Here is a 17,353-nt window from a genome sequence, read left to right as displayed (position 1 = left end):
ATCCTCTCTACCATCCTCGATACCATTAATTTGTTTTCTTTTGATGTAATTATTGTTGAAACCATCAAACAATAATTATTTTTTATAGCAAGGGAAAAATAGCTGATGATACTTTTATCTTAATAAGTTTTAAAACTTGTTTGGATATTAGAGATGAAGTACCATAGTGAATGCACATAATGTTGTTAACACTGCATTCTATCCACACCGTTCGCGCAATTTCTTATTTGGCGGGGAAGTAGTTTATTAAGCGTGATTTGAGGTTAAAGTAGGACGCTTGCTTCAGCACTTTATATAATTTCTATTGTATTATAGTATTTTTTATTATAGCATTCATTTCTCAGTTTTATATTCATATTGTACAAAATGTCGGTTCAGGCATCGATTACAGAATTTTTTAACAGTCGTAAAAGACCTGCAGTTGATTCAAAAAAGATTAGCCAACCAAGCAAAAAAGTGATGATTCTTGAAAATGTTGAAGGCGACGTGTCAGACTGCCCTAAATTTAATAGTGGCAAAGGGGAACTGCTGTATAACACACAGCCAACTGTTTGCAGAAAACTTATTTACAATCATAAACATTCTGATGTTGCTAAGACCAAAGCAAGTGCTAAAACTTTGGTTCGAAGCAGTAAGAAACTAAATGATAAACAGAAAGCCCAAAACTGTGATAAAAATAATTCTTATAGTGGAAAAAAACAGTTAGATATCAGGAAAACCTTTAGTGTTTTAAACCGAAATCCAGTAACTAGTGTAAAAGTGGAAACCTCAGCTTTTGAAGTAAAAGGTGGTTGTGAGGTATGTAAATACTGGTTTGTTATTTGTATAATTAGCCAGAAAGTGTATTGCAAGTTCAGTTCAATACATATTTTATTTATGGAAATTGTTCCTCTGAACATTACCTAATCAGCAATTCAAGTTTTGTAAAAAATAATTAAAGTTGACTTTCAATTTTAGTCTTGCTGCTCTTTCAATAATATAGTTAACTATAAAGAGGAATTCAGTCAGGAATATACGTCAATAGATCAGTAAATTAATAAAATTTTATTCAAATTGGTTCAGCAGTTTCCAATTGCAATACAAACCCACAGGCATTCTGACTTGTCAAATAAAAGTCAGTTATTTTATTCTAATTTATTAAATTTCAATAAACTTGAGTTATAAGGTTAGCATTTCTTTTTTATGCCCAAAAGGGAGTTCTCGCTTGTTGAGTCTAGACTTCTAGGAGGCTACTGAACTTTTTGAGTCCCTATGATTCCTCTGCCCCTCAAATTGTTCATTTGAAAAGCCCATTACAAACTGAGCATAATCTGGAGCTGTATTCTATACCCATTGTTCATACTTAAAAAAAAGTACACCCCTATCACATGCATTTCAGATAACCTGAACTTTCCATGATAATCTCTGTACATGAAATAAGACAACTAAATGACTTGGCAAGAAGGTAAGAATAGTTAACCAGACCCAAAACATAATATCTAAAATATATGTTCATTAATTAAATCATTGTTGATTTTTTGGTACTTTTCAAGAAGATTCCCGCAGCCGATCTGTAGCTAGTAAGTTGTTAGATGAAGCCACTGAGAGGATAAAATAAATAGTACATAAATATACACATATATATAAATACATACATTGTACTGTATATTATTACAGTAATACAATGTTACTGCAATAATAAAGTGGTGAAATAAAGCACAGCATTTTTTAATTTACTGTATAACAAGAACCTAACCTGTATTTCTGCATGATTTCATTATACGCCAAAATTTTCCAGAAACACCCACATGGAGGTACACTGTATAATAATTGTATATAAATATATTTATATAATAAATCTATAATCTAACCAAATTTAACTTTAACTTGCATGCTTATTTGCTAACCTTCACTTAGCAAGTGTAGGTTGTTTGGTTAGAATTTTTCTCCTTTCAATGGCACCATCTGACTAATTACAATGACTACAGATCAGCTGCAGGCATTTTCTTGAAAATTCCTTTTTTTTAAGTAGTTTAATTTTTATTTGTATTAGATTTTTAAAAATTGGGAGATATTCCTGAAACTATTTAAAAAAAAAAGAAGTACAGCCCTATCACATGCATTTCAGACCTGAACTTTCTATTCTGTACATGAAATAAGAACTTTTAATTTTCAATGATTTGTTTGGTAAGAAGGGAAGAATAATAAAGCCCAAAACTTATTTTTATGCAATATTAAGTTGAATTTTTGTTGGATCACCATTTTTATTAATAGAGTTTGGAAATTGCTACTGCGCCCGGTCATGTGTAACATTTTTTCATCTGCTCTACAAAACAAATTTTAAAATATTGTGATGCCTATTAGGAAAAAGAGACCTATGAGTAGACTGTTTTCCATTATGTCACCACAAAATTAAACCAAATCATTAAGTATAAATTGTATTATGTATTTTCATTTTTTTAATATTTTGCTAATTTTAATATCTAGTCTACTTTTTAAAATTAGTTTTAATATTTGATGTTTTCATGAGAGCTTTAAGTTTGATGATTTTTGAGCCACCAGTTTTATACAATTTGAATTAATCAAAATCACTACTTTTAATGCTCATGCATTAAAAAAAGCAGAAAGTACAATTTTTGTAAAATTTTAATTATGCATCATTTTACAAAGAATTTTGGTCAACATTCTAGAGGCCAGAAACATTTTACGTAAGGGCAGTAAAGTTTTGATAATGTAATTACTACTGCAGAAAGGAGCACGTGGTTTGTTTATATTGCATTCTTTATTTGGCTTCTATTTGCCACATTTTATTTAAGTGAATAAGTGAGGACACTCTTGATTTTTAAACATTCCAATCAGTTTTCTGCAGCTTTAATTACCAAGTTACTTGTGTTTCTTAGATCTCTGATAGCAGCTGCAGTTTAACTGAAAAGGATGTGAGTTGTAATATGGAAAAATTGTCTACAGTTGAAAATATAAAAAATACTGATGAAATACTGGTTTCAGAGGAACAACATGTTACAGTGCCTACAAAAACAAATACAAATAAATCCAAACAGGTAATATAGAAAATTTTATTATTGTTTCTTTGAATCTGTATTCTGTGCATATGCATATAAAAAAAAGTTGTTTTCACTTAACCTGTGCAAATCAAACAGTTCACATTCAGTTTTTATATACAGTTCCTCTGCGCAATTCAGTTTGTTAACCAGTTTCATATATTGCATGATGTATGTTTTATGCAATTTTAATTCAAGACAAAACCTAATGAAGCATTGTTACACTATATACATTGTTTATTGCATGATTGTTTATACAAAGGATGTTCTGATGTGTTGAGACCCAGAATTGTGTGATTAACTATATAGTGGTGTGGCTTACTTCTGCATGGGGGTCCTGTTTGGTTTTGCTTGATTACAAATATCAAAAAGTAGCAGCACAGAGCTCACCCACTGCTGAAATGTTAAAATGGGTAGACACTGATGTTTAGAAAAATTCATAAAGTGCTGCTGAACCTATTATTCTGATTTGACATTGTTATTTAACATTTTAGAAATACTTACACTTTCTGAAGTATATGTGCATAGATGAGAGCATATTCCATTGTGTGTATGCTCATACAGCATTAAGGTATTTAACTATGCATGAAAGACAGTTATATACAGGTGATGCAGTTGACTGGACCTTTTGGATGGACTATTTACATTGACAGTTGGTACAGTACACAAGGCCAGGAGAAACAGCAGCAGTGGACTGTAAAAATTGACTTATTCCCTGTTTGCCTAATAAATGAGCAGTTGGTCAAATGCAACCTTATAGTGCAGTCTGCAAATGGAATAGCACCCTACTGTTGTATTTGACCAACTGCCCAACACATTTTAAAAAATGATGCAAGAGATGAGCATTTTATTCTGTAGTGACAGTTTCTGGTTTGTGTGGCCTATCCACAGATTAGTGTGACTCAAAATTACAAGTTATGCTTGTAATACTGATGCATTACAAGTTATGCTTGTATTATGTTCCTTAATATTCTTTTATATTCTTTGTTATGTATAATTTTGATCACAGATCTGTATTCAGTACCTAATTTATATGCAAAAATTCATGAGTGTTCAGGTCATGTGTATTTGTATAATATCCTTACAGTTTACTAAAAGCCTCTACACTAAAAGCCTCAGACATCTATCATAAATTAGCTATTAGCTAGTGATAATCATTCAGCTTATTTATGATAAGAGTCTGAGGCTTTTAGTAAACTGTAAGGATATTATAGAAATACACATGACCTGAACACATGAATTTTTGCATATAAATTAGGTACTGAATACAGATCTGTGATCAAAATTATACATAAAGAATATAAAAGATAATTAAGGAACATAATACAAGCATAACTTGTAATGAATCAGTATTAACAAGCATAACTTGTAATTTTGGGTCACAATGAGAATATCTAAATCATTTGGTAACAAAACAAAGCCTTTTATGATTTAGCTATTAGCTATTATGATAAAGATCATTCAGCTTAGATCATTCAGCTTATCATAAAAGGCTTTGTTTTGTTACCAAATGATTTAGATATTCTCATTCCATTAGTTATTCAAGCCTCTCATGTGTCCAGATGTATCCACTGGCCAGAGCAATCAAACGGCAAATGTATAAGGATGTGGATGAATGGATGAATCTGCTTTCTATGCACACTTTTTTTTAGCATGCTCTATGTATGTTAGCAGGTTCTGCAAGCTGTTACATGATTGTGTATGTATTCCAGTATCTAAAGGACACGTACTACACACAACTATACACATTCACTCAATCAAGCCAACAAGACCAAAACAGCCACCATATCAAGCAAACACAAGACACAAACAGCCACCATATATCACACATACACATACCCACAACTACTCTACTTACTGCTTATGCCCAAAGGCACCAGGAGCGGAGTGTCTACAGCCTCACTGCACCAAAGCAGCCTCTCATGTGTTTGTAATTCTTCTAAAACTATTATAATTTGCAAATATTCAGCATTATCTGCTGAATTCTCAGGTCTCAAAGAGTTGATGAATACTTGACAAGAATGGTGGGATGTGAGAGAAAAGGTTAGGCAATTCCTGCTGGGCATGGTGGTTACAGATTGTAACTTTTTAGGTATGCCTAAAATATATTGTGTTACGATCTGATCCATCATATCACAGATCGTTTATAAGATAAGATCTGTAACCACCATGCCCAGCCAGGAATTGCCTATGACTATATAGAGTACTACATCCTGCTGATATAGAGGATCAGCAGGATTAAGACAAATACTAAATAGGTGAAATATCAGAATTGATTTCTTTGATCTGAAAGATCAAATCTGGAGCTGGAGATTTGGTTTCACTTTATTGAAAATATACAATGTAGACAATCAAATATTTTTTGCACCTCATGAAAAATCCTTTATAGAATGTGTTGTGCTGGACAACACTCCCCAGTCAAAATAAGCGAGTGGCTGCCCCAATGAAAGCCAGACTACTGGGCAGCTGGCAAGGGTCTCAAAAGTTGATTAACAGAAAAACCATCCTCCACAACAATACTGCAGCTCTTACAGTATCAAAATTTGAGATGCACTAGACTCAATTACCATACAAAATGGCTTGCACCTATTGGCTTACAATTTTCATTTGTTTGAGCTACTTAAAGAAGCTCTAGGAGGGCATGATATGAAGATGACAGCATGGATGGATGGATTCATGCGCAGTTGGCTGCTGACAACTGGCTTCATTCTATGATGTGAAACTTTCCTTCTCGCTGGGATAAATGTATTACAGTGGTTCAAAATTTAATGCCTACTTAAAATATAAGGTTTTAGTATTTTATTAGTGAAAGATTTGGATGTATTGTTAAGCTTTGAAGGAACTCCTGTGTAGGTGGGAAATTTTGAAGCTAAAAATTGGCTAAATTCAAAAGTATTAATTTGTATTTGATGTACCTCATGAGCATTTACAAGAGATGCTTCATTAATAAAAGTGCCCAAAGATTCTCCCTTTAAAGCATTTAAATTTAAGATCCTTTTCAATAGTTCCAATTCTTAACTGTGCTTCATCCTTCATGGAGGAATGAAGGTTAATGGCAGACAAAGCAAAGCAAAGAAACAATTTTTCCTTACCCATAATGGATTAAAACAAATATACATCCTCAACATTTAATTAAATTATGATGCTGATGATATACTCATCATCCAGCCCAAATAGAGCATTAAACTTTTATTTACATACATTTTCACCATAGCACAATTCATGTATATCAATTAAATGTACAAGTTATAATTTGAGTATAATTGATATATAAAGAAATTACTAATTTAATAACTTCATGTTGACTATCAAACTTTTATAACTTAATGTTGATAATTCATTGTTATGCAATTATTGTAAATTGTTGAAGCTTTGAATATAAACTTTCATATACCAGAGTGAAAAAGTCTGTTACAACAGCTGGTAACATACAGGACTGATCATCCTCTACCATCCAATGCATCAAACAAAAAATGTCATCTTTAAGAAAAGTTTACACATACATTAAAATGCATCTATTTTACAAGAGTACCTACTGTACACCAGCCTCCATTACTGTACACTAGTCAACTATTGATTAGTCTATTAGAAAAAAGTATAGAGTAAAACAATTGGCCAAATTAAGAGTTATTTAACAACTCAGTATTTTTACCTAAATACTACAATACAGTTCTAAACCAGAAGTTATTCTGGCTCCAGCATATAATATAGCAAGGAAAAAATTTTAACTTTCTGAAAGTTCTAAGTAAGTTTCACTTAAAATGCCTCTGAAGAAAATTAAAGGAGTTTTGAAAACTGATCATTGCCCCATATTTGGAAAAATTTGAGCCAAATTTGAACATATGATCAGTCTTACGATTTTTACATGATCACCGTATTCTAGCTATACATTAAAATAAAATTTGTCATCAGTTGCTCTGCTCACCTTGTATTTAGTATGCCCAGCTGATGGCTCAATAAAAGTGCATTTAGAGACTACAAATGTACAAAATTATTAATGAGAATACAGTTATTCTGCAGTTGATAACAGGCAAGATTATCTGGTCAGACATTACCTAATGTGTGGATCTGCATCTGTTAAGTCTTCACATACAGTTTGAATTATCCTTGCTTTCTGTTCATTGCCAGTGGTGAAATGTTTAACATTTCTCATTGCTGATTCATATTACAATACTTTGTATGTTTGATATTACCTTGTTGAACATTTTTAGAAACTAAATGCATCTATATTGTAAATGATATTCACTCATGTATTATTCATGATATAATTCACTCATGTTTCCAGTACATGGGTGTGGAACTTTCATCTAATTAGTACAAAGTCTCCTACTGAGATTATGCAATTCATATTGGCACTTAATGAGATTAATACTTTGACCATTGTTTCCAAATTTAATGAATGAATTTTTGAAGTAATTACCCTACCACCAGCAACATAGGTGATAGTTTTGATTTTTTTATATTTAGGTTCAGCCAACCAATAAGAAAATGCAACAAAACAATGCAGAGTAGCAGGAATAAATTGATTCCTTGTTACTACTTCCTTCTACAAAGGAGAGGAAGTATTGTGATTGCAAAAGTTTCTGCTTTCAGATGGAAATTTTGACCTCCCTGAATCCATTCTGACTAGATTCAGCATGACGTACAAACCACATCAAAAGTGAAATATTTTAGTAAAACTAGTATTTTAATATTAATGAATTATTTTTATCTTACCAGAGGCATTGTTTGAATCATCTGTGATATTGATTTATTAGTAATGTTTTTAGCACCACTGAATTTAAGAGGGATATATTGGACTGCCATAATACTGCACAAGCAGAAAGTGGTCAGGAAAGATTTACTCTAAAGAATGGTAGTTGACCAAGCTGTTGGTGTTTGTACTTTGCATTGAATCGAAACAAAAACACTTGCGAATGATTGATGAAATTGTTTTCTTACAGTTTCCATTACGACAAATACTGGATTTTTAGTCGCAATGAATGATTAATTTCACACCAGCATGTAGCAAGACTCTGCACCAGCATATGGCTAGTGAAACACTTTAAAAAGTATTTTTTTGATTATGTTTAATGCTATTTATCTCAAAATACTTTGTGATCGTAGTTTAAAGTGGTTTAGTTCTTGTGCAGAATAAAAGTATGAAAGGAGAAAATTTCTGGTATTATCAATGATGGTTGTTTGTGTCTATAAAAAATTTATATTGTTAAATTTTATTTAAGGTGTTTTTCTTTAATGTGATGAAGAGCTAGTAATATTTGTTTCAAGGGAGCAAGCTTGGATTTAGAACAATGATTGAAAAATACTGTTCATATATAAATGCTCATATATAATATGTTTATATATATAAAATCCATGTCAACTTCAGCCAGTGTGTCAGTACTGTACTGGGTAGTGTAACCAACGAGACCTTAAGGATCAATTGTGCTTGCTATAATAGCTAAAATGTTTCTCATTCCTATAATTAGAGCTATTAGAATGAGTGGTTTTGAAAATGAAATTATTCATTTATATATGAGGCAAATTTAAATACGAAATAATTACAAATGCAGGAAGGCTGTCTAGACATTAAGACAGCACATTGAATCTTGAAAGGAAAGTTATATATGCATATATTTTGATTGTAACAATGAATTGTTTCCCATAATAGGAAGATTATTATGTATTATGAGTAGTTATGCCCGAAGTCCTAACTTTCTGGCAAAACTATGCAGAAATTTGCCAACTACCCGATTCCAATAATATTGGATTAAATTTGTCTATATGATTAAGTGTTTTACATTTCCTTGCGCAGACTTTACGTAGATTCTTGGAGTAGCATTGATTAATAGTATTTGGCCCTTACACAAACTGAATTAATATTCATTATTTGAATGTAGGGAACATTTGATTTGATGATAATTTCTCTTCATAATTAGTGTTAAGATCCAATTTTGACAAGATAAATTTGTATGTATTAACAAGAAGCTACGCAGCTTCTTGTTATACAAATTTATCATACATGTGAGGAAATTTCATTAATAAAATTAGATAATGAATGATTCTTACCAATCAGCATTGTGAAATGTTGCCACTAAAATATTTTTTAATGGCAACATTTCACAAGGTACCTTTCTTCACAGGTAATAAATAACCTGTGAAGGTTTGGATTTAATTGTATTTGAAGTGTCATTATATATTATTTGATACATTAATGTAATTTACATTCTATGGTGCACAAGTCTTCTTAGTACAGTGCTAGGACATCATTAAAATTTATTTCAAGCTTAGATCGAATAGAAACCATATTTGCCTTGTAAGTATAAAAGGTTATGCAATTTTATTAGTAAAGAATGACTTATGATGTAGTGGATCAAACTTAAATATACTAATCTTTGCTATGAAAGATCTATACTACAGACCTTGTAATATAATGTAAAATTATTGATCTTAAAATTAAATATAGAATAAATGAAATAATGTTACGTAGAGAAGATATCCAATTGTAATGCAAATCTGTATATAAATCAAATGTTACTAAGATATATCCAGTGTTGCAAATCGTTATCAATTTTAATGTAAATCTGTATGTCCATGGATTCTTTACGATAGAAAATATTAAATCCTTGTATATGAAAGAAAATTAAATGTATCTACGGTCCAGATGACAAAAAATTGTGAAATGTTAATATCTGGTGGCACTAATTCATATTACACTTAAAAACTTGCAGATGTATGTTTGATGTATCAAACATTATATATACATACTTGATATTACATTGTTGGAACATTTTTTTGAAACTGTGAAATAAATGCATCTGTATTGTACATCATATAAATATCTACTGAACAATTGAACTAATAAATACATAAATTATAGATGAAAACTATCAGCTGGTGAGCGAATTAAATCTTTTATGTATTTATTTAAAGAAGAAGAAAGACAAGACAGTATGATAATTATAAATATAAATACTTGAGATGGACCAGGCATTTCTTGATGTCAGAAAACTAATTTGTAGGCAGATTATCCTTGATTCAGTTTAGTACAAGTATGACTATTTAAAGTGCAAGTTTCTTACAAATATGTATATTTAGCCAGAATGCCAAGTTTTTTTCAGATCAATTATGTTTTTATTGTTTAAGTTTTATTGTCTTATTATTTTGCTTCATCATTAACAAGCCAAAAGTTGGATTAGACAAAATCATGTTTGAGTTTACCTGGTCTCCAGGAACAGATTAGAAAATGTTAAAGGAATATTGGTTTATACCTTTTATCCTGAGGATTCCACTGAGGCTTACTTACTAATAAAACTGTTGAATATAATAAAAAGAATGCTTCAAATAAAACATTGTTTTAATCCCAGTCATCAGCTTTAATCATAAAATATTGTAAATTATCAGTTGGCTAGTGGTATGGTCAGCAGACTTAACGCATACAAAGTTAAACATTACTCTCATTCAAGCAGTTTAGAAGCAATCTTATGCCAGTTGCTTACCTCCTCCTGTTCTTTAGTGTTACTGATTTTTATTATCTGTTCAGGTAGTGTTAATTAATTTACTCAAAGCAAATGAATCGCAGAGATTATACAAATTATATATTGTGATTAATATATATATATATATATTTATTTGTAGTAATAAAATATTATACTATTATGTTTTTACCTGCTGGTATATAAGATTTTTTTGTAATTTATTTTTTTTAGGAGTTGAGCTTTGGAGAATTAGAAAGTAAACTAAAGCCAAGTTCTCGTTGTAGTGAGATTAAAGCTGCTCTAAGTAGGCTTAATGAAGGATTTTCAAAACTAGAAAAAATAAGAGAGAAAAAACTAAATTTAACAAAACCTTCTCTAAAACAGTTTGATACTGTTACATTTGAAATTACAACCAGGTACCAATTGGCTTCTTTTTTTTTTTTAACCTTTCAGTTATAATGTTGAAACATGTAAATATTAAAGTTTTTGGAACTTAGGTGACATCTTGATTGTATGTTTTAAGATTTATAAATTTATAGTTAATTTCAAGTTACCCATTCTAATTCCTAATAAAATTATTTTATTTTTTATCATAGAGTTGTATATAAATGCAGTAGTTATTTTGTTTTTAGGATGTTTCATGTTTTTTTAAGCGGTCATTTTGTTCCAAGTATGACAGCCAATTTTGTATTATTTTTAGGTTTGCAAAAACTTTAACTTCTTTGTTTTTGATATCAAATTCAAATAAAATTCAAATCCTGCGTTAAATTTCTGATTTTTGTAATATATCCAATTTTAGTTAGCACTTAATAAAAAAAAATCTTGAAAAACGAGTTAATTTTTTCCCAAAAATATCCATGTAGTTTGGTTATAAATATAGTACTTTATGCTGATTAGTGTTCATTTTTACTTTTTTTTTATTAACTTTATATTTTTAAAAACAAGTTAGTTATTAAAGTTTACACTAACCACCAAAAATATGAAACTTCCTAAAAATAAAATAACCTTTGTGTTTAACTGTAATTTTACCAGCAAGATTTTAATTGTATATTGGGTTATTTTATATGGATTCACAGAAAGGTTATAAAATATTCTTGAAATAAGGAGGAATATCAACCAAAAATTGGTAGTATTATTATAACTGTGTTTAAAAACCTAGCAATTTGGTTTCTGTGCATTATTAGAGACTGAGCTAGGGAAGTTTTTTTTATGAATGTTTTCAAAAGTCATAATAATTTTAATGTTTACTGTATTATTGTAATTATGGTACAGGAAAAAATTATTGTAAGTAGAAAAAAACAACTGGAATGCCTTATATGGAAGCATGAAGACTGTTTTTATAGTTGCAATAGATAACAGTAAAATGATCAGAAATAGTCTGGGATTTTCATCTTCTAATGTCACTAGACACTTGGGTAATTAAATTTATGCAACAAAATTAACATTCATGAAAAAATTCATAAATTTAGTAAACTTAACACTGGATTTTTAAGACCCTCTTGATTTGTGGTATCATTATTTACTAAGAGGCAACTGGCTGGTTAGTCACTTATCAAGAATTTTTTTAATGTAATATAGACCTATAATAATAAACACACAACACAGTATTTGGTGATGTAATAAAAAACTCATCACATCAAACTTATTGAAAATGAATAAAAAATATCTTGCTGTCCTATTTCACTTGACCCTATAGAATTCAAAAGGTTATATTATACACTTTATTTGCTAATTTAAGTTAATATCTATTTTACATTTGTTTAAATTTAACCTTATAAATGAGGCACATACTTGTAAAATGGAGCTATATAATTTTATTAACTGTGATTTCAGTTATTTTCATGTGATAACAGCGCAACCAAAACGCATTTAAGCATTATAGGCATGGCATTTATCTTTTCTTTTTTTTTTCAAAAAAAGTTTAATGAAGTCTTATGCATCCTTTTAGTTGTTTGCTTGTATTGTTAGTTGTATTATGTTAGTACAATGCTTTATGTTTATCTTTAGTTTTCTTATAACCTATAGTTTGTCAGTAATGAGAAATTCTCTTATTTTACATTTAACCTAATGTCTAAGTTATAAAATAAGAACTTATCTTAATATAAATAAGGTAATATACATATAAGTTAATATAGAAAAAAAATTTTTTAAACATTTCCCTTAAATTTGACAAAAATAATTTTTTCTTTGAATTCTATATCAAAATGTTTTATGAAAGTAAAATTAAATTAAAGTTATATAAAATTTATCTATTTACACGTTTAATACTATTGCTTTTTAGAATTTAACCTTTTACATTTGACAAAATTTTTTTTAGCCCATCAAAATCACCTGCAAAAGTCTCAAGTGAAATGTCTCCAGCAAAAACACAAGAAGAAATATTTAAAAGTCCTACTCGTACTTTAAACGTGGATACATCTAAAACACCTGTTAAGGTTAGTACTGGCATGTCTCCAGCAAAACTTAGAGAAGCAGTCTTTAAAAGTCCAGGTCGCACTTTGAGCATGCAGCCAAATTATGTCAGTCCAAGAAAGTTGTTTACTGAGCAAGGACAGCTGTTATCACCAACTAAGCCCTTTGCTTTTCAACGTTATCAAGCATTAGTAACTGAAGGTCGCTCGACATTGACTCTTCCGTATAAATATAGATCTCTTGCGGAAATATTTCGAGGTATTGAGACTGTTGTTTCTATGAAACATAACCGTGGAGAGATTGTGACATTTACAAAATTAAAATCTGCTGTTCAGGAACTGTTAAGGAGGTAAGTGCTGTATTATGTGAATTAAAATTTTATGAACCATCACTTTAGATACCTGAATTTATAGTGATGAAAAGACATTTACAGTTCTAAATTATTGTTTGTGGACTTGCTATAAGCAATAACCCAGAAAAGATTCTGTGATTCATAGAATGAAAGAATGATTCTTTTCTATATTAAAATAATCATTCGCACAAGAATGATTCTATTTTTTATTAATTAAATTTTAGTTATTCCTTGGAATTCTAAAGTTATCTTTATTTTATTTGAAAAAGAATTCAGTCCCATTGACAAACGACAGCATAACACTTTATATTAACAACAATAATAGAATAGATAAAATGCGTATAAAATTCTTTTACTGCAAATACCTTTGCTGTTAACAAATAAAACTACCCTAACAATTTATAAATGAAATTTAATACATTACCTCTTCACTTATAGTCCAAGAATAACTCACCAAACCATTTTTTGTTTTCATGTACTGTTGACATTGGAATTACTTTAATTCTTATTAAAGTATTATTATTTGCAATTACCTTAATTGCAAATTGCATCGAACTTGTACACACTAGAAATTTGATCCTTCACTGACTCTGATCTTCTTACAGGGTACTCTTGCAGATCTCGCTTAGAACTCTCAAGCAGAACTGATTTCAACTCATCTTCCCTGGAGTATTTATACTCCTATCTTCTTCAAAGGATGATTGTTAAACAGACCTGATAGCTTTGTTAAAAGGGTTCCTTTTACCCCCTTTCTGGATTTCTCCCATTATTATATTTTCCACTACTCTTTTTAATTGGTAGGAATCAATTACTCAGATTTGTTATAATGGTGTTGTTAGGACAGCTAAAGACAGTTATTGTGAAATTTTAAATAATTGTAATATTTTATTTATTTATCCAAAAATGACATTTATCCAAAGATTAAGGTTGACTATAATATAGTCCCATATTTTATTTAAGTATGTAAGCCATTCTAGGATTAATTCTATGAAATTTTCTCAAGTAATTTGCATAATAAAAGAAAGATTATTTAGCTTCGAATCCTGAAATGAGGAGAACTTGCACTTAAGCAGCTGCTTTTTGGGTTTAGTAGTTTCTATCCTTTTTGCTTAGCTATACTTTATTTGGTTTTATAGGTTATTTTCATCCATTTTGCAAACCAGATTCCTTGTTTAATTCTCTAGATTCATCACTAAGCAAAAAAAACTTTCATTTCATATCTGAAAAGGGGAGAAATAGATGTTCTGTTCAAAATGAACAGAATTCTAACAATTCATCGTTAGAATTTTGTTCTAATAATATTGTTACGTTTTCACCTCCTCTGGTCGTCGGGTGCTGAAACCTAACGTTGGCTAGGGTGCTCACACACCACTCTGTCACAAGCTGCTCCCTCTAGCACTGTACATAGGGTCTTCTAACCAGTCTACACGCATAACTGACCAAGGCGGTCGCATCCGTACGGACTCTCAATTCTTGTTCAGATGAACATTACTTTAAGTTATATTTAGTTTGTTTGCTATCTTTAACGTTAAGTTATAAGTGTTATGTTACAAAGTTATTTTAAACCACCAAGACGGCATACAATTAAACAAACCTTCAATAATTAACAAGGTATTGTCTTCATTCATCACCTATGAACGAACACATACAGACTACCCTCGCTCAAAAATCTACCGCAATGCTGTTAACCAAGGGCGTCCCGTCAATGTCGCAACAAATATACAAATCATTCAAGTGCTTCAAGAAGCAGAAATTGTGGTAGTTGACCAATCATGTTTATACTGGTAAGGTTCTCATACTGGCCAGATATGATTAATCAACTTATTTTAATCTAAACATTACCATCACAATAAACCATTTTATAAAGTTTGCGGTTTAATCAAACATATAACTTATATATTGAAGGGCTAATCAGAAATTAATACCCTGCTATTTTAGACCAGATGAATAGCCCAATTCTAGTAGTATTAATGGAAATATCATTTGCTTGTTTGTTCCTGTAAAATTTCTTAATCCTGCCAACTGTGATGTGCGTGCTGTCATTAACTTCCTTCATGCAAAAAATTTGTCATCCGCTGAAACTTTTCGTGAACTTTTTCAGTATATGAAGGGAATATCAATAGTGACAGTGTGGTAGGACAATGGTGCTTTATGTTTCTGAAAGAAGTGGTCGACCTTCAATTGTCACAGTTTTGGCTTGTCCATGTGAAAATAAGAAAAAATCGCCGATTCACATTAAGAATCCTAATATTTTCCTTGCATGTACTGTATGAAATCATTACATATAGGTTAGGCTTCCTAAATTTTGTACTCACTGGGTACCTAAACTTCTTTCTGACAAATATACAACAAAAGAGGATGGGGTCTGCAGTAATTTTCCTACATTGTTAACCATAATGAGAATGATAAAATTCCTTGATGCCATTCCAATCAGTGCCGTGGGGGCACACCAGTTCTTGAATACCTGTAAAGGGCCACAAACACATTATTCAAAAAAGCTGATGGATCAGTTTTTTTGGGACTGTAAACGTGCGATCTGGATTGATTTTTTGGAAAGGCATGACAATTAATGTTGACACACTACAAGAAATTGAGAAGGGCCATACAAAACAAAAAATGTGGCTTGCTGAGTTAAGGCATCATTTTTCTTCATGTCAATGCTCGTCCACATACTGCAGCATACACTCAATGCCAAATCGACAGTTTCAAATAGGAGTTTAACCCAGCCCTGATTTGGCTTCCAGTGATTGTCACCTGTGTGATTGTCACTGAGACAGTGTTTGAAAATTGAGTGAAAAGTGGTGTTATACCTTGCTTAATTCATAGATGGAAGTTATGTAGAAAATTACTAAAAGATGTAGATTTTTATCAATTTGTATTACTTTCCAAATAGCCTCCATAGTTTTTATATGATTGAGTGCATGTACACTCAACCATTCTGAGCAATTTACTTGCCTTTCCCTTTAATTATAAAATACAAAATTAAATTAGTATTCTCAAAAGTTTTTATATGGGAGCACAGTGTAATACCACTGTTGAAATGGATCACTCTAAATTTAGCAATAAAATTGTGTTAACACTTTTACTCATACGCATAAAAAAAGTAAGATAAAAAACAGGTTATTAGTAGGTTCAGATAGACATTGTAAAAAGCTTCTTCCTCTTCTTGAAGACAAGCTGTCTCTTAATTTTGAAAGTATGGTTTGTTAGAGCCTTATTTCTCCATTTGATTGTCTAAAGATTTTATTTTTTGAGGCCATGCCAGAAACAAATAAATTTATAATGGCAGGAACAAATAATGTAAATTTTAAACGTTTTAATAACGTAATTAAATAATTTGATTAAAAAATAGTTAAGAAGGTATCACTAAAAACAAATATTCCTATTTTAGATGTACCTTTCAGATACTGTATACCTTTTTTAAATAACAAGATTAATGTGATGAATAAAATTATTTACAATATAACTTGTAAAACCAAACCAATTTGCTTCCTTTCATTTATATAAGTGAAATAGATATTAATGGATACACTAAACATGGTTTGCATTTCAATAAGAGTATATAGGGCAAACATATGAATTAGTTACTCAATTCAATGGAATCTCTGGAATTCTTACCACTAGAAAATTTTGAGACCAATACCTGTTGTTATAATTATAATAGTGATTCCCTTTGTTAATCAAAAGCCCCCAATCTGATAATTTGCAGCATTTAAAAAAAATAAAAATGACTCCTTGACTCTCATTGTGAGAAATCAAAGGTAAACTCAAATAAATTGCATCATAAACTGAAAATAAGATATAAAAAATAAACCTATTTTTTATAATTCATATAAATGTTGGAGGCACATCTAACAAAATAAAACAAATTATTTTGCAGGATGAAAATCCTGAAGTGAACACAGACTTATGTTTGAAAAATTAAAGATTATGCAGCTCTACAGCTACATCCTCGAGTTCTTTTTGCAGTGAAAATTGTAAATTGGGAGGTGTCACAATTTTTTTAAAGGATAATTACCATGTAGTGAACTTTCGGTAGAGCAAATGTTTTGTTTAAGTCCTGGTTTTTGGACATAACAGCTACCTGAAGAGAA

At 30.4% G+C, this 17,353-nt stretch overlaps 1 protein-coding gene across 1 annotated transcript in view; it reads left to right on the top strand.

The window, feature by feature from the left end:
- Positions 1 to 247: 247 nt before the first annotated feature.
- Positions 248 to 17,353, top strand: part of dup (chromatin licensing and DNA replication factor double parked) — a 35,847-nt gene continuing 18,741 nt past the window's right edge. Inside the window, exons 1-4 of the mRNA XM_075368494.1 lie at positions 248 to 798; positions 2,880 to 3,038; positions 10,727 to 10,911; positions 12,813 to 13,256. Coding sequence (XP_075224609.1) covers positions 367 to 798; positions 2,880 to 3,038; positions 10,727 to 10,911; positions 12,813 to 13,256 — 1,220 coding nt within the window. The 5' untranslated portion in view covers positions 248 to 366. The remainder of the gene's footprint in view (positions 799 to 2,879; positions 3,039 to 10,726; positions 10,912 to 12,812; positions 13,257 to 17,353) is intronic.

Source organism: Lycorma delicatula, chromosome 6, assembly GCF_047948215.1.
Source record: "Lycorma delicatula isolate Av1 chromosome 6, ASM4794821v1, whole genome shotgun sequence".
Lineage (NCBI taxonomy): Eukaryota > Metazoa > Arthropoda > Insecta > Hemiptera > Fulgoridae > Lycorma > Lycorma delicatula.
This window is presented reverse-complemented; position numbering and strand designations above follow the sequence as displayed.